The sequence below is a fragment of the Terrapene carolina genome, unplaced genomic scaffold (assembly GCF_002925995.2).
Source record: "Terrapene carolina triunguis isolate 2854851 unplaced genomic scaffold, T_m_triunguis-2.0 Scaffold85, whole genome shotgun sequence".
Lineage (NCBI taxonomy): Eukaryota > Metazoa > Chordata > Testudines > Emydidae > Terrapene > Terrapene triunguis.
In genome coordinates, this window is record NW_020664436.1 from 14537576 (window position 1) to 14556506 (window position 18931).

Below are 18931 nucleotides of genomic sequence, written 5' to 3' on the forward strand. Positions count from 1 at the left end.
CTCAGGCAAATTCAAGCCCCCATCTTTCTTGGCTGTCAGCCAAGTCTTGGCTGTGAGCAGTGTCCTTGGGTGGCTAGGGCCAGCGTCTTATCTTCCGACTGAGCTAGCTGAAATGTTGAGTTAACCCGTTCTTTGCTCTCTTCTTTTTCTCCCCCCCCCGGCCTCTCGTACTTGCAAAGGAAACTTTCACTCCCCACTCACACACCTTTGACCCTCCCCAAAATGCTTTGCGATGCTTGCAACAGCGTTAGCAATATACAATGCTGATCTGCCTTCCCAGGGGACTCCCTGAGGGAGGGGGCTTTGGGGTGTGACAGTGGGCAGGTGGGCTCTAGCTGCCAGGCTTTTTGTGAAATTGACAAAAGAGCTAACAGCCGATCTAAGTAATGCAGTGTCTATACCAGCCTAACTATACCGACATAAGCCCTATACCTCTCACGGAGGTGGAGTTATTATATCAGTGTAGTAGGGCACTTACATCAGTGGGACACGGCTGCCGTGTAGCCACTAATATAATTAGGTCAATGTAAGCTGCCTTATGTGTCAACCTGTGTAGTGTAGACCAGGCCTAAGTAGAGGGGTCCTAAAACTTTTTCATACTGTGGACAACAGTTGTCTTATGGATTCCTTCCCCTCCTATCTGTGATTACATGGATCACCTCACCTGTTATTTACAATCACACAGCATCCCTGTATCAACTGCAGCAGTTGCTTATATGGAAAAGTGATTTAAGGAAAGTATTTCTGTATTTTCAGCTGTCTTTAATGCAAAATGTGTTTAATCTTTTTTGAGAAAACATAATCAGGCTTCCTACTTTGGCTATTCATTTCATTTCCCCTTATATATATATATATCTCCTTGGTTAAGGTTAAGATTCTGTCCTAGGTATTTTTAGTAAAAGTCAGGAACATGTCGCAAGCAATAAACAAAAGTTCACAGAAGCCCATGACTCGTCCCTAACTTTTACTAAAAATACTCATGGGGGGGAGGTGGAAGGGACACAGAGCGCTGCTGGGCTTGCAGCTGCTCCAGTCCCACTGCTGCTCCTGAGACAGGGGCTGACCACTGCTGCTCCAGCCTCAGAGAGGCTGACCCAGCCCTGGCTGCTACTTCTGTGGGCTGGGGACCACTGCTCTGGCGGCAGGCCGACTGCCAGCTATTCTGGTAGCCCTGGGTCTGGCTGCTGGCCAGCTGTTCTGGGCAGGGCTGGCTCTGACTTTCTGGCCGCCCCAAGCAAAAAAACAAAAAACAAAACGGGGTGGCCACCAGAACGGCAAAGGGGGACCGGCGGGGGGGGGGGGGGGGGGGGGGGGGAGCGGGCGGGAGAGAGAAAGAAGGGGGCGGCCAGGGCTACAGCAGGGGCGCTGCCACGCGGCCCCTCCCGCTGCCCCGCCTCCTGCCGCGAGGGCTCCGCTCCGGTCGGCGGGGAGGTAAGGAAGAGGACTGCCTACAGGGCGGCTGGAGCGGAACAAGAACAAACAAACAAACAAAAAAGCGGCCGTGCTGCCCTAGGATTGGGCAGAATGCCGCCTCGAACAGTCTGCCGCCCCAAGCACCAGCTTGCTCAGCTGGTGCCGGCCCTCGTTCTGGGGGCCACTGTTCTGGAAGCCTTGGGGCTGATCACCAGTCAGTTGTTCCAGTGGCCGCTGCTCCAGCAGCCCTGGGACTGACAGCTGCTCCAGCCCTGCCCCAGAAGAAGACACGGACATCCTGCAAAGTCCCAGAATCCATGACAGAATCATATCCTTATTCATGGTCCTTAGTAGAGGCAGCTAGACTTTCCTATTTCCAGTGACTTTTATAGACCCTAAGGATCTTTGCAAGACAGAGCCCAGAGACCTCTAGAAGCAGCGGACAACAAGAAGCCAAGACCATGTGATCAGACAGCTCTTTGCTTGATGACAGCAAGTGCATGTGTATGCGAGCAGAGGAAAGCACACCCCTAGCTCATAGTGTAGAGGAGTAGAGTGCTACACTATGCCTTGTCTCAGCTGCTTGGCATGGGTCAGCAGCTGTCACCCCGTGGGCTGCGTGGCTTGGGCCGGGGCGTGTGAGCAGCTGTCACCCCATGGCTCCTCCCCCACTCAGATTGGGGGGTGGGGACACGACGATGAGCTGGGGACCCTGACAGGTGCAGCCCCCTCCGGTCTCACATCTCATTCTGTTCCCATCCATTTTCCTGCCTCCCACCTCCATATGCCGCAGCATCCACACAGCCACAACAGCAGCGCCAGACCTCGAGCGCCCCATAGCAGTTCCGGAGCTCGCGCCATGGGCCCGCCTAATAACGGCCCCAATAAACCGCCGCCCATACGATCACGTGACACAGGACCCGCGGCGGGGCTCAACAGAAACCGCCTGGCACCTCCTCCCCGCGCCTCTGGAAGGGAGAGGCAGCAGCAGCAGCCGCCGCGTCCCCTCTAGCACACAGGGTCCCTCCTTCTGGTTCAGCCCCAGGCAGCAACAAGGCTTGTTCCGCCGCTTTCACAGGTGCGGCCCACAGGGACTACTCGTCCCATCAAGCATCGCGCAAATTCCGTGCGGCGCCCTGCGGGGAACGGTCGTGCTGCATGCCGGGAAGTGTAGTTCCTGCCGTGAGGAGTCTATGCAGATAAGAGGGCGGGGCTCCAGGCCGGGCAAGGAGGGGGAGTCAGGGGCCGCCAGTGGTTGCGGCGGCCACAGTTGCGGTATTTCCCGGCGTGGAGGAGGCGGGGTCAGGGGAGGCGGGGTTGAGCGCGTCCCTGTGCCGCCTCATGTGTACCCTGCCCGGGGAGCAGGAAAGGAGCCTCCGGCGGCGGCAACCATGTCTGAGAATGGCGCCTCTGCTCCCCCGGTCCCCAACGGCGAGTGCGCCGCGCGGCCGCCCGGCAACAAGGTGACCGTGGTGCTGGGAGCCCAGTGGGGCGACGAGGGCAAGGGCAAGCTGGTGGATCTGCTGGCGCAGGACGCGGACATCGTCTGCAGGTGCCAGGTGAGGAACGGCGCCGGGCTCACCTGGGGGGCGGAAGGGCGGCCTGGCGCGGCGCCGCCGCCGCCTCCTCTTGCCACCCAAGATGTCACCTTGAGCCCGGGTCCCCCTCGCCGCCGCCGAGAGGGGCTGGGGCTGCCCCGCACTCGGTCCTGCCCCCGGGGGCCGCTCCCCAGCATCCCGCTCTCCTTGGCGGCCCGGTCCCGCCGTCACCCCTCGCGGCCCGCTCCCTGCCTCGTGTGTCCCGCCCGGTTGCTAGCTCTCCCGCCGGCCCTTGTACTTCCCTAGCGCCGGGCTGCCCGCCTCTGCCCTATTGTTAGCGCGGGCCCCCGGCTTTCCCCATGCACCGGAAGCGGCGCACATGCTAGTCTGAGCCCCGGCAACGCCTCCAGCCTAAATTCAGGGAAGCGAACGGGCGGGCAGCTCCTGGGTGCTGCGCGCTCCGGGCCCCGCTGTGTGCGCTCGGGGTTGCGCAGCGCAGCCCTCGCTTCATCCATCACTGCTGCTTCCTCGTTTGCTGGGCGGGAGTCTGAGGCAGCACACCCCTGCTGGCCAAGCCAGGCCAGGATCATCTCTGGACGAGAAAGGCTTTACAATTCTAATTCTTCCTTTGTGCATTTTTTGCTTAGAGGGAGGAGGAAGAAGGTGCCTTCTTAGTAGCACAAGGTTGACGTGCAGGGTGTAAAGGAGAGAGGAACATGCTTGGAATCTGTTTTCACGCTGTATATCTTTGCCTTTTTTTTGCATATAAGGTGCTTGAAGATGAAAAGTTTGGAATATTTCCAAGAGCAACTTTACTGAGAGTGGAATGATAATTGGTTAATTGCAATGCAATGAAAATCTAGAATTTTCATCATACCTCCCTGCAGGGCTAAATTTAGTATGAACAGGTTCTACTCCATTTGTTCCTAGACCAGGTATTGGAAATTAGGAGCCATACAATGTGTGGGTTAGTATGTATTCTCTTTCTCATCTGCTGATAGTCAACTTGAAACAGGTTCATTCTGTAAATCAATTACAGATGCCCTTGAAAGTTGACAGTTTCCATGATATTGCCATTACAGGATGGTTTTTTGTCTAACTATATTTCCTCCCATTTTCCTGCCATACAAACAAAAGGAAAACTGGTAGTGAAAGGGGAAAGAATAAGATTGACAGCATGTTGCATACAGTCAGCTGCCCCAACTAAAACTGGAAAGAAAAGGCTGAGAATTTTTTCTTAATCTTTCAGTTATAGCAGTTCTGTCTACAGAATTTTAGACACAACCTAAAAGTGTGTGTGTGTTTTTTTTTTTTTTTTTTTTTTAGATTACTTACCTTAAAAAACAACAACTTTTGAGTAGGTTAGGGCCAAAGTTCAGTCTTTGCCTATGTTTTATAATACAGACAGTGTTTGAATAGCAGTGTTGTCAAACTTATTTTGGTAAATGAAAATATCTTTTGATGTTGCAAACGCTGCAACATTGTCATAATTGCTGAGAACCATGGTGAAAACTGATCAACCTGTTATTGTCCAAACAAAACTTTTTATCACATATGCTAATTATCCTTAGGGTGTTTTTTATTGTTTCTCTTAGAAGTTTGTGTATTCCTTCAATGGACAGGTTAGGGGTGGGAAAGAAAAGGAAGTTATCCTTTAGTCTTATTTTTTGCTGACCATCTGTTAGCAAAATCAATAAGAATGTAAAAATGGTTTTGGCAACCCCCAGGAGGGTGGAGATATGACATTCTTTTAAAGCCAATTCCATTAAATAAAGTAAGATACTTTTGCCTACAACAAATTTACATTTGTCACCTCTGGCTGACATCAGCTATTCAGTCTGTTTCCATGTCCACCTTTATACCCTATCCACATTAGGAATTAAACTTTTAGTACCATTTATTTTAGGCTTCATCTACACAGGACTGTAAACTTAGCACAGCTGTTAAAACTTAACCACCTCTAACTTGGGTATGGCAAGCCATTTTCTAACACAATGTAGGCTGGTATAAGCCATGGTCTTGGCCAGTGGTCTTCAAACTTTTTTGATCGCGCAACCCTATCAGTAAAAAATTTTTGAGCACGCACCCCCGCCACGCTGGCTGTACCATTTCTGCAACCCCAAACAAAAACAAAAAAACGCTCGGACTCCTGCTCTGGCAGCGCTCCTCCTGCCGTGTCCCCTGAAGGATCCTCTTGCACACCCCACTTTGGAGACCTCTGGTCTAGGCATGTGTGGCCCTCCCTCACTGTCAGTCTCGGAGAGAGGCCACACCCCTGGAATAACAGTGTAAAATAAGGGAAGTTAACAGTCTCAGGGCTCAATCCCTCTGGCAGGGTCGAGCAGTGCGTGGTCCAGGGACCCAAGCCTTCGGGCAGGACACAACACCAAACAGTCTAAAGCCCAACCCCCAGGCAGGGTAGACCCAGATATAGTCTGGGAACCCAGGCCCTCAGACAGGGCAGGGTACCAAGCACAGTCTAGGGCCCCAAACCTAAGGCATGGCAGAGTGGTGAATAATCCAGGGACCCTGGCCCACAAGCTGGGCGAGGTACCAACAGTCTAGAGCTTCAGACTGGGGCAAGCATCCAACACAATGTAGGGGGGCTGAGGCCAGGACAAGCACCCAACAGTCTAGGATCCTAGCTCACCAGACAGACTCCCGGAGGCCTCCTGGCCAAAGGTGGGGAGGCTGCCACGCCACAGGCCCACCTGACTCCACCGTATCCCAACCCAGGGTCCTAACAGTGGCAGAGTAGTCTGCCACTGGGTCAGCAGGGATCCAGCTGCAGCACACTGAACCAGACTCGGGCAGCAACCCAGCCAGAGTGTAGTCAGCTGTCCCTGGGCCACTACCCTCAGGGTGCACACCTGGATCTCTGGGTTGTCCTCCATCTCCCCTGGGTACGCTGCAAGCAGTAATTCCAGTCACTCCTCAGCATCAGCCATATCTGGTAGTTCAGACAAGTCTTCAGGACAGCAGAAGACTTCAGCAGGTTCTTGCTCCAGTAGAAGCATCTGCCTCTTGCAGTGGCTTTTCCCTAAGTGAGCTATAGAACCCATCTTTCATACTTCCTGTTCCTGTCCCGCCCATCTGTTTCCATCATGGTGGGTGTGGCTTTCCTGATTCCGCCCACTAGGGGGCATCTGACCCTCCCTTGCTGTCAATCTCTGAGGGAGGACACGCCTCTTTTCTACACATGATATATTGCATAAAATATTAAACTGTTTATAAACCATTGTCTAGAGCAGTGGTTCTTAACCTTTACTGCAGCCTGCACCCCTTTGGTTCTCAAAATATGTTCTTGCACCCCTTATCAAAAATTGTTGAAGTAGGTCAGTTCTTTAAACCTAGATATATCATAACTCTATATATCTGCGCATGCGTCAAGAAATACCCCGCAACTTGGTGGTACACTGTATTTTGTAGCAAGATAATTTCACTACAATTAGCTTAAAAACTTGAAAATACATTTTTTGTTTGTATATGACAGTAATCATTTAAAAAATGGATAATGTTAATAAATACATAGGTTTGATGAAACAAAGTAGTTGTACTTACGTGCCTGTGGTTAATTTGTGTTTTCGATGATTTACCTTCTAAAAAAATCTAGCATGTCTCACACCCCCCCCAGAAAGGGCATCTCGCACCCGTAGGGGGTACGTGCACCCCAGGATAAGAACCACTGGTGTAGAGGGTTTGTAAAGCTGCCAAGACTGATCCAAAGTGGCCAAGCAAACCATGTATCATTATTTGTATAGCAGTAGTGCCTAGGATCTCCAGTCATTGACTTTAAGGCCAGAAGAGACTGTTGCGATCATCTAGTCTGACCTCCTGCACATTGCAGGCCACAGAACCTCAGCCACTCATGCATGGACCAGGATCTCGTTGTATTAAGCAGTGTACAAACAAAACAAAAAGGTGGTCCAAAGAGTTCATAATCTAATATAAAGTAGCATAAAATCAGGTCTCTTAATATGGCTTAATTCTTACAGAGGACCCATTGACAAGACATTGCAAAAACTATAGGTCAGAACCTAATGAGCTTTTGATGCTTTGTGGTATGTCCACCATGTGTCCCAGGTGCTCTGCAATGATATGGTATACCAATTGGTTATGCCATTTGGGATGAGATCTTTAGCTCAGATACAGTTGAACTAGAGCAGTTTTACTATGGTAGTTTCTAACCAGTATGACAGGAAAGAAGCAATAATATAGCTACACCAATTCAGCCTATCCTCTATACTGGGGTATCTCAACTTGTGGCTTGGGACCCAAAATTGAGTCGCCAGAATGTTCCCCAGTCAGGGGAGTGGGGCCAAACCTGAGTGACACTGCAGCCCCAGTGGTTGAAACACCCAGAGCTGAGAGCCAAGCCCAGCCAGCCCCACAGTGCAGGAGCCACCACTGTGGGGTGACTGCCCTGGCCTGGCCTGCTAGGTAACTACTGCTGCATGCAGTATACTGGAACTGTATTTCAGCCTTCATTGGAAAAATTATATAGCTCCATAAAAGTGACTGCATGCTCGTATACCTTCTTTTCTTTTTCTCATTGTAAAATATTTGATGTAACCAAAGTAATAACTTTGTAAATGCATCAGAGGCACCTGACCTTTATGGCTTCACTAGCAGAGGTATCTGCCCAAGAAACTTGGTTTATTTAGCCTATTCAGATTATTGTGATATCTAGGTCATAAATGAAATCTGATACCTCATTGCAAATTAAGGAAAACATCTTTCTAGTTACATGGCATGATGTTCCTCTTGGAGGTGTTCAGCTTGTACATTCAGAATGTATGACGCATATAAGGTTGTAAATACAAATCTGTGGTTGAAATCTGAAGCAGCAACTTTTTTATGTTGATCTGCCAATCTATAACTAAAGAATAAAAAATAATATAATAAATCCAAATAGATTAAGGTGTAATTCTCTCTGTAATATACTATCAGTCTTACCAGATGTCATCACCTAATTTTCTTCAGAGACAACAAAACAGGTTGGCAAAGGAGAACACAGTTATGATTCAAAATTCAGGTATGAGTGAACTTTGCAAAAGAGCTCCTCCTCCATCCTTGGGTTTTAAGTTTTCTCTCATGCCAGTAATTCTCATTTCCCCTCCTTTCTAAAGCTATGTATATCTTTTCATGGAAAAAAAAGATAAAAGTACCATGAAAACTTGTCTTTAAATTGTTGTTGCACCTTAATTTTAGACAAATCAGGAAATTGTGTATACAGGAGACTCTTAATAAAAGACTTCATGGTTTTCTCTAAACTTCACTGAACACTAGTTTTGAGTGTTCACATGATAAAGAGCTATTATGTTTGATATTGGAACCTCTGCAGCTACCTCCTGATTTGAACATCTATTGGGAATCTTGAAATATTTTGAGAAGGATTAAATTTGTTTTTAAAATAGATTCATGTATGATTCCCAAACTACCATAAGAGAGAGACCTTCTATTCCTTCATCTAATTGTACAATAACATTTATGAGAATTGTCTAAAATTTCTATTTTAGTACACCTCTACCCCGATATAACGTGACCCGATATAACATGAATTTGGATATAATGCGGTAAAGCAGGGCTCCAGGGGAGCGGGGCTCCGCATTCTGGCAGATCAAAGCAAGTTCGATATAACGCAGTTTCACCTATAACACGGTAAGATTTTTTTTTGGCTCCCGAGGACAGCGTTATATCGGGGTAGAGGTGTATACTTTATGGCATTATCTTTAATCAGTGTTCCCAACAGAGCTTTAGAAATGCCTATTTCCATTTTAATGTTCTGAATTTTTTCATTAGAACCTAGATTTTAGTCAATATATAGGGAGAATAAAAATATTTTAATACTATATTTAATACTAATATGGCTAATACTGAACCATGAAGTGTGGCAACAGTAAAAGCAAACAAGCGATGTAAAGGGAAGAAAAAAAAAAAAGTAAGACTTATGTTCTAGCCTATAATGGCTAAACTGGAGGGTTGTGAGTTGGGGCAGTCTAAAGAGGCTTTAAATGCTGAAAAGGACAAGGCGTACAGAGAGTGACTTTAGGGTTATAACTTATTTTATTAAACTTGCCCTCCAAAAGTAAATTACAACAGAAGATTGTAACTTCTCCTTAGGTTAGTGATTAAACAAATCAAATCTGGAAAGAGTTCTCTACCCAAAAAAAAAAAAAAAGTATATTTAGGTGTTACTTTCGTCACTGGAAACTTTTAGAACACAGCGTAAGAAAATAGGTTTGTGGATTTTATTGCATTCTCTCTGACTACTAATAAGCTCAAAAATTATCTTTTATACAGTGCACAAAGTTTTACAGAAGGAAGGCTAGTCTTGATTTTTTTTTTTTAAAAGGAAAAGTAAAGTATCCTTAAAGAACATATTAGCAAACACATTCTAAAAGTTCTAGCATAGACAAAGCAAGTTGTACTTCAGCGTGTGCTAGCTGGTCAAATTGGAAATGGGGAAACCTAGATTTCAATTTGACAAGCTAGTATGTGCTCAAGGCCGCTTGTCTTGTCTAGCCTACACTAGGATGTTAGAATGTGCTAGCTAGCATGTTCTTCTGATGACACGCCTTTAAATTCTAGTAAGGCAGTTAGCCTGGGCTAAATGTGACCTCTCTTCCCTAACATAGGCATAGGTTAACACCTTTCACTTTCATTTTATCTGGTTGAGGTCCACTTCTTTTTGTAATCTAGATAATCTCTTAAGTGAAATATTTATTTCCAAGAAAAGAGGAGACTAAAAAGTACTTGACTGAGCAGGATGGAGTGACTAGTCAGCTATTGGGCTAGAACTGAAACACTTTCTTGATAGGTTGAACACCTATTGAACACTTCCATCAAAAAGTCAGTGGCTATAAAGGAGAAACTGGGGGGTAGATGGCTATGCCTTTCAAATTTGTACATGGAGTTTCACAGTTGATTTGAATAATAATAGTAATTGCTGTATCTGTGTCCCATTCAAGTGACATCTAATACTTTGCCACTATCTCTATATTCTCACAGACCTTGTGTATGGTAGTCCTGTCCCCTAAAATTTTCTACCATTGCTATCACCATTGATGTGTTCTCTATGGTAGCAATATTGAGAGCACTAGTATAGACAAGGGTTCAGAGTTTTAACCTTGTGCTCTTTCGCTTTGTTCAGAGTAGGTTTGGATGTCATGGTTAAAATGTGGGCACTTTCTCCACACTAAACTAGCGTTGGGTCATTTTGGAAATAGTATGATTTGTTTTATATTGTGTGAGTTCTATATTGTGTGGGGTGTTTTTGTTTTTATTCTTTGCGTATATTATATGTTTGGTGAGTTCTTTTCTTGCCATTGACTTTTGAGCAGGTTAGAAGATGATCATCTTGTCCGGCATACATAATTGAACATCTTAACTACCGTACTAGAGCTGACCATCTGCCAGGGTAGTATCCAGCCATAGCTTTTGTTTGGCTTGTCATGAGAAGACAAAAAGCCACATATGCATTTGGCTGTGGTGATGTTTATTGTAAACATGGGAACAAGGACATTCTTCCAGATCCTAGCTGCTGGTGGTCATACCTTTTTAAAAGTAGAACTACTGATATCCCTTCCTCCTAGCTGGTGTAACGGCAAATGGCACCTTGGGCACTTCTTATAGCAGTGTCTTTGTAATCTTATTAAACTATTCACCTTTATAGTAACTTGAGAGAGTATATACACCAGTTTGATTAAATTGCATATTTAAAGAGACATTTCCTTTTTATCACTTTCTTTAAATTAGCTGACTTTTAATTTGAATGTTTCATTGTTTTTTCTAGTATGGGGCAAAGTAAATAGCAGTCCTTAAAAGGATCCTCTTTTTTCCAAGCCATAATCCCATTTTTTTAAAGGGATACTTTTAGATTAAATCATAAACTGATTTTTTTTTAAACTGCATAAAATTATTTTTATAAATTTTTTTCCAATTGAAATACTTTTTTAAAACAAATTTCACTGCACGTGACATACCAAACACAGTATTGCAGCATATGTGAAGTTGAATAAACTAGGGCTGTGAAAAAACTTAAACCCCCAAACAAACAAAACTCCCTCACCTCAGTGGGGGTTTTATCAGATTTTTTCCACTCTTTGAACCTCCATAACACTGATTCATAGAAATGTAGTATGGGAAGGGACCTCGAGGTCATCTTGCCCACTTCCCCCTCCTTCCTGTCCCGCAGGGCAGGGTTAAGGTACCTCCTAGATTATTTCTGATAGATTTTTGTCTAATTTATTAAAAAAACTGGAATCCTGATGATAACCTCCCCAGGAACCTATTCAAGTGCTTAACTATCATTAGAAAGATTTTTGTAAGATCCAACCTTAATCTCCCTTGCTGCAAGTTAAGCCAGGTATGAATTGACCTACCCCCATAGATGTGGATAATAACTGATCAGTCGTCTTTATAACAATCTTTTAAATATTAGAAGACTGTTATAATATCCCACCTCAGGCTTCTCTTCTCTAAACTAAACATTCCCAATACTTTCAACCTTTCCTCACAGGTCAGGTTTTCTAAACCTTTTATCATTTTTGTTGCTCTCCTCTGGGCACTCTCCAATTTGTTCACATCTTTCTTAAAGTGTGGTGCCCAGAGTGCTCCAGCTGAGGCCTCACCAGTGCTGAGTAGAGTGGAACAACTAACTCCTACCTCCCACGATTACATATGACAGTCCTGTTTAAAACAGAATGACATTTGCCTTTTTCTCAATAGCATCACATTGACATGTATTCACTTTATGATCCACCATAATCCCCATATCCTTTTCTGTAGTTCTGCTGCCTAGCCAATTATTTCCCATTTTGTATTTGTGCATTTACTTTTTTTCCCTTCCTAAGTGAGTATTTACATGAACACAAGAGTTTTTTTTCATACTAGAAAAATTAAGCTGTAATTTCACTCTGTGAATGAAAACTTTACTCTGGAAAGGTAAAAAGGAAAAGATGAAAACTGGATTTTATTTTATTTTGAAAACAATAAGACATTTATAAATCTTTCTAGCACTTGGGGGCAGAGGAATGGATGGACTCATGGATTGAAGACGGCAGCATTGGTAGTGGGTGGAATAAACTGTCACTGGAAGTTGAAAAGAGGGAGGAAGTAAAGGGAGCTGTAAGCTGTTATGGGGGTTGGTTTGCTAAAACTTCTGGAAGGTTGGCAGGGCATCAGATGTAGTTTCTTATAAACCTGGCTAGCTCATCTTATTTTTCAGACTTCAAAGTTGCATTTATTGGAGTCGCCTTCTGTCTTTTAATAAGATGAAAGACACTGATGGATTCTGCAAATGGGTGAATACTTTTTAGTGGCTCCCAAACATTGTGTGAATTTATCTAGTTCAGTATGCTCAATGTTGGAGAAAGTGATAGAAGACAAGCAATTGAATAGACTGAAATAATGAAAACAATTCTTTGTCTTGTTAACTAATAAAGACATGCACCCATCTTAGGTGCAGAAAACAATTTCTCTTAGATTCTTTAAGATCAGATGTGCTGTTAAGTGAAACTATTTAAGTTGAACAGAACATTTAGGCTGGATCCTGTATTGAGACACTTTCAGTGGCATCAAAACATAGCTACAAGTCCATTTTCCAAACCTCCAGCAACAATTTAACATCAAATTCATTTAGATACTGTCTTAGGGAGCTCCCTCACCCCCAAATGGTGAAGATCAACCTGATTATTGGGTGAAAACAAATGGAAACTGACTTAAATATGAACGGCAATCTTCTTTTATTGCAAGGGTGCCCAATCTATGGCCTGCAGGCTGTACACGCCTTCTCTCCCCCCCCCCCCCCCAAGCATTTCATAAGGCCCATGGGGCCTGTGTCAACACAATATACTAACAGCTGATTCATTAGCGTTTTGTTGTCATGTTTACATAATTGTGTAAATAAGTTGTTTCTATGAACAGTATTGTCTGTCTAAATACATACAAAACAAGCTGAACTTAATCTATAAATTAATAAAGGTGACTTTAAATCTTTTAAAAATATGTAGAATCTGTTTGGCTCACACAAGGTTGTGCTTAGGTTTTTGTGGCCCTCCTGTGTAATAAGGTTGGGCACCATTGTTTTATACTAACATTATTGCCTTCAGTGTATCATGAAATGAAGAAATTTAAAGAAATAATTTCATCCTCTGGGCAGATTTCAGTTGGAATGGCCTCTTCAATATGCTGACAAAGGAGATATAAAGGAAAAAGATGAATCAAGAGGTAAAAGAATCAACACTGACATTAATGTTAGATGTCTGATAGTCCATGAGAAATGACCCAATAATGGCTACAAGCAAATACAAGGGGAAATGAATTCCCATTTAATACAGTTCTGTTGTCTTTTAGACATAATGTGTCCAAATTCCTTTGTGTCCAAAGAAAAGCGTAACATCTTTCATTGACTTCATTTGATAGTGAAGGTGCTCAGCATATTGTAGGTCAGAGTGGAGGCCTCGAAACAACTGCTATAATATTTACTTGATTGTGAAGAAGAGAGAACATTAACCTGTACTACTTAAAACCGAGATGGAATGTTGGACTTCATTGGAATCTTTCTGCTGGTAAATCTTCAACCTGCCATTTCAACTCTTGGGGTCTAGAAGGATCCTCTGTTAAATAAGGAAATGTATGGTATTTCCATCCATATATTATGACTTCTTTGTTATTTTAGTCTCTCATCATCTGGCAAACGATACCAGAAGTCATATTTCTAATCCTGTTGTTTTTTTAAAATAAACATTAAGAAAAAATGAATCCCTACTAATTTGTCTGCTTTAAACCAGTTATTAGCTCTCTGCAGCAGCTACTGTATTGTTTGTACAGTGCCTAGCACGATGGGATCTTAATCCCTGACTGGGGCCTTTGCATGCTACCATGATAAAAAATGCATAATAAAGTGAGGAATTTCAGTATTATAGCTGACATCTAAGCTTTATACAATGTACACAACACAATGTAAAATCACCTAATATTTGGAGACCCAAAATACCTACAAATAACTGGACAGATTTTTGGCCATATCTCTGAATTTCCTGCCTATTTTGCTTAATCTTTACACTTCAGTACAACTTTTATGTTTTTAAAAACTTCACTTTTAGTCCTGCTGTGCTGACTTTTAAAATGCTATGTACTGCAGTAGTGCATTAGTTACAGTCCGTATTAAGGTATGCCCACAGAACACTTTTGTTCTAATACTGTTCTCTGTCTTAAATGCAAGTTGTACATTAATATCTATTGTGTGTCAGACATCTACAGAACTTGGGTAAGAGTTCACCTGATTTCATTGTATATTTGACACTAGCTAAACCATACTAGGAGCCATAACTTTACCCACATTTAGCTTCATATCTTGGGTTTTAATGCACTAATACACAAGTCACTATCACTAAAATATGTTTATGGGATGGAAGTGTTTTTGGGTAAAGTTGATTTAGCATGAAATTATGTCCTCAGCTGTCATTAGCTTATAAAATGCAAAGATGTATGCAAGAGTTACTTCAAGTTGATTGGGTGATCTTAACTGGGCTTTAGAGTATGCAGATGTTTTGGTTGGGAGTTGAAAAATTGAGCTTTAACTTTAAATTTCAAGGCTAACTGGTAAATTATGATCCTAAGTTTTTTGTTTTATTGCAGTGAAATATTCTTTCAACCGTAACTTACCTTAATTATTTTTTTTCTGAGAATACAGCCTATGATGTAAACAGATTTGTTGGAGACCAACTATTTGCAGAGCTAGAATTAATCTCTGGTAATTATGCCGTAACTCAGGGGTCTCAAACTCAAATGACCACGAGGGCCACATGAGGACTAGTGCATTGGCCTGAGGGCCGCATCACTGACACACCCCCTCACTGGCCCCAGCCCTGCCCCCACTCCACCCCTTCCATGAGGTCCCGCCCCTGCCCCGTCTCTTCTCCACCTCCTCCCCTGAGTGCGCGGCTCCCTGCTCCTCCCCCCTGGAAGTGCTAAGTGCCACCAACAGTAATGCACCTCACTCAAAGGACAAAACACGCACTTAGTTAGATTTACTTCTGTTAAAGCCCCCCCACTGCACTGGGCTGCACCACCACTCCACTCCTGCTCTGCCTCTTCCGGGGTGGCAGGTTTGTAGAAATTTTGGTGGTGCCCAGAACCTGCGCCCCCCTCCCCCCCCCCCCAAACTCCACTCCCACCTGCCTAAGGCTCTGGGAGGGAGTTTGGGTGGGGGAGGGGGTCTGGGGTGCAGGCTCTGGGATGGAGTTTGGATGCTGAGTGCAGGCTCCGGGCTAGGCAGGGGGTGGGGGTGCAGGCTCTGGGATGGAGTTTGGGGATAGGAGGGGGTGCAGGGGTGAGGGCTGTGGGGCTGGGGATGACCGGTTTGGGGCATTGGAGAGGCTCAGAACTAGGGCAGAAGGGAAGGGGAAGGGCAGCCTGCCCTGACCATAGTAAAGGGGGGCACTAGGACCCTGCAGCAGCAGGTGATGCCAGAAACCAGCAGAGCGGAGTGGAGTCAGCATGAGCTGCAGGCTCAGGGCGGTGAGGGGGCAGCAAGTGAGCCCGGGGGACACTTGGGGGAGACGCGTGGGAGTGGCAGGGGAACAGGGAGCTTAGCTGCCACATAAAATAACTCGGGGGAGGGGGCGCGCGCAGGGACCCGCGGGCCGTGTGTTTGAGACCCCTGATTTAATGCTCTATGATGTGCTACATGGGTTTGTGTGTTGCAACACAGCTTCTCAAAGTCTAGCGTCATGGTAGAAATTGCACATCTAATCTCTGATGTGACATCAACAGTAGATCAATATCAAGACTCAGTGGACACAAGTGTGCTGAATTCAGCTTCACACAAATATTTGCTTGCAAATGGCACCATCCGTTTCAAGGTATGTGTTGCGAATTCAGGATATTCATTGTTGACAGTGAACCAGAACTCTGAGAGAGATTATTGGGCATATGTTCCTTGCAAGAATCGATCTCAGGAACTTTCGATAAGCTGTTCAATTTCAGCTGCTGGCAAATCCATGACACCAGGCTTGCTTTGAAAGGGGTTTCACACCCAGTCCAACTTCGTCATGTCAAAGTTGGAGAAAAAGGATGCAAACTGTTATTCTAGGTGGCTGAGATGCTCAGCCATCACCTGTGTGGGAGGCTGAATAATTTCTTTATCTGCCAGGAACTTGTAAGGCTGCAGGAAGGATTCATCGTTTCTCTTCAATAGATTATACTTTCAGAAAACAATTTTCTTCGTGAATTCTGTGATTTGATCACTCAGCTGAAGTATATGTGTGTCCTTTCCTTGCGGACCTGTATTCAGTTCATTCAATTTCCCAAATATGTCTGACATAGACAAGAAGGCACATCTTTGTTTGGTTATATAGAAAATTAATTAATTCACTCTTTTTGCAGTCCATTGCATAGGCACTCAGCTCCTCAGTTCAAAAAATTGTCGCAGTGCTTTTCCTCTTGAGTCAACAAGCTTCAGTATGGAACAAGAAGACGACATGATCAACACCACCCTTCCCTCCAATCTTTGTTTTGAAAATAGATGTGCCTGAAAAAGCTGAGTCTTGATGTAGTTCACAATAGACAAGACCTGCTGACCTAGCTCTGGACTCTGATCTTTACATGACAGTTATTCTCTCTGAATCATGCAATGCATCCACATAGCAGACAGTGCAACTTTCTTTACCAAGGCATTTGGACCTGCTTTGTGGCCTATCATAGATGGAGCTCCCATCTATGCAAAAGCCCATCATGTGGGATATTTTTGTCTTGCATGTAGCACATCGAACATTCCTTGTGATGTCTCACGTTCAGGAAGAGGGAGACAGAACAGAATATCTTTGAGAACTGCATCCTCCCATGTGTATTTCACAAAAACCAAGAAATATGCATCATGACCCTCAATGGTCACATCAGCTTGAAAAGCAAAAGCATCCCCCCCCCCCCCCCCCCCCCAGATGCTCCACCAGTGTTTTTCTGATCTGCTCCAATTGTCTCCATCCTTCACTGTGTTGATGGAGAGTGGTACAGCTTTGAGTTTGTTTGCCTTGTTTTCCCTTATGTTATCTTCACCATATCAATTGCAGGTGGCAAAATCAAAGTCTCTCCAATTTGGTGAGGCTTCTTGGCCTGTGCAGTACAGTAACTCAGCTCAAATGAGGCCTTTTGAGTGTGGTCAGATGGTTATGGCTCTTCTTTCTGGCGCTGGAAAATGACCTTGTTTTTTCTCTTTTCCTTGTGAAAAGTTTCCAAGAGCTTATTAGTCTTCATGCTTTCGCTAGATAACCGTATGTGCCATAGCAGGCATTTTAGCCTTTCTTCATTCTTGACAAAAACACCAGTGAAGCCATACTCAAAGAAAGCCTCATCATATTTGTGAGTATGTTTCTTGCACTCTTGTTTTTCATTCATAACTGCATTGCTAGCCTCACTGCTGGAGGTTGAAGCAGATACACTGCATAAAAATGAGTTCATTGTGCCTCTTATTACAAATTCACTGTTAAGCAAATAAGGCTGGGACTTAGGAACGCCCTGTCTGGTTATATTAGGGCAGCATAGAGACAATGACTCTCAATAATTCTTTATCGAATGCCAAAAAAGAAGATGCAGGCCCTGCCTTAAGGAGCTTACAAGCCATTGCAGATTCCCATCTCAGAAAAGGCTAGCACAAGCTCCTACGAGCTCAAGCAGAAAGGATGTTCTGATAAGGCTGCTGCCCATCGATAAATCTTCTGGATTCAAGTTTCTTAGCTGGATGCTTGCACAACCGGATGGTGCAAATGGCAAAATGGCATCTGCACTGCCACCTCTGCACAGACAATGTGTCCAGATCTGCTCCACAAATGTTACACCAGGAAGCCACCATTTTGCAAAATGGCAGCCTCCACAAAATGTGACCTCTCACACATGGTACCTGTGTCTAGGTCACACCGTGCCAGGAGGCCTCCATTTTGATATACAAAATGGTGGCCTCTGCACAGCATGACCTCAAACACACCACATGTGTGAGGTCACGCTGTGCAGAGGCTTCCATTTTGTAGATCAAAATGGAGGCTTCCTGGCACGGTGTCTATGGAGATGATCCAGACACATTCGGGGAGAAACTGTGTTATCTCGCGGGCCAAATCTGGCCTGTTGGACCAATGAGCCAATGGGGTTGCAACCCACAGTTTGGGAACTGCTCCTGTAAAGTATATCCCAAATATTATAAATTGAAAGCTACAAGGTATACTAAATAACAGTAATTTGGCTAAGGGACGTATATGATGTGCTGCCTTATGTACAGTACTAGTTTTAAAAACATGGACTTTTTTAATATGTGGAAACTATATACAGTAAAAGCTGTGTTATACAGCCCTGTACCAACCTGAAAGCTCTATAAACCTGCATTTCTGATCTTCATAGAAAGTCCGGTTTATAGTCCGGTTGGCATGGGGCTCACAGGCTCCCTACCTGATTCGGCGTGGCTCCCTGGAACCGGCGACATGTCCCTGCTACTCCTAGGCGGAGGAACTACCACAAGGGGTTTGGAGTGCGGGAGGGGGGTGTGGGGATGGAAGGGGATGCGGGGTGCAGGTTCTGGGACAGAGTTTGGGTGCCGGAGGGGGATCGGAGCAGGGGGTTGGGGGGGGTAGGAGGGGAGCTCAGGGTGCTGGATCTGGGGGGTGTTCACCTCATGCAGCTCCCCACAAACGGTGATTTGTCCCTGCTGTTCCTAGGCCGAGGTGCGGCTAGGTGGCTCTGCGTGCTGCCTCTGCCTGCAGGTGCCGCCTCCGCAGCTCCCATTGGCCAACTCTACCCCCAGCCCTGCACCCCCTCCTGCACCCAAACTCCCTCCCTTTTAGTTAACCAGATTTTTTTCAGTTACTGGCACCCCCCAATTTCCCCCACTTGCCGGATAAAAAAGCTTTTACTGTGTGCTGAAATCTCTGGCATTGTAAAGAAGCTGCCCCAAGCATCTTTTGTAAGGATAGAAAAAAGTTTCTCACTTG

The 18931-nt window shown here is 44.9% G+C and overlaps 1 protein-coding gene across 1 annotated transcript in view; it reads left to right on the forward strand.

Annotated features, from left to right (window-relative positions):
• Positions 1-2735: 2735 nt before the first annotated feature.
• Positions 2736-18931, forward strand: part of ADSS2 (adenylosuccinate synthase 2) — a 61159-nt gene continuing 44963 nt past the window's right edge. Inside the window, exon 1 of the mRNA XM_024210258.1 lies at positions 2736-2972. Coding sequence (XP_024066026.1) covers positions 2805-2972 — 168 coding nt within the window. The 5' untranslated portion in view covers positions 2736-2804. The remainder of the gene's footprint in view (positions 2973-18931) is intronic.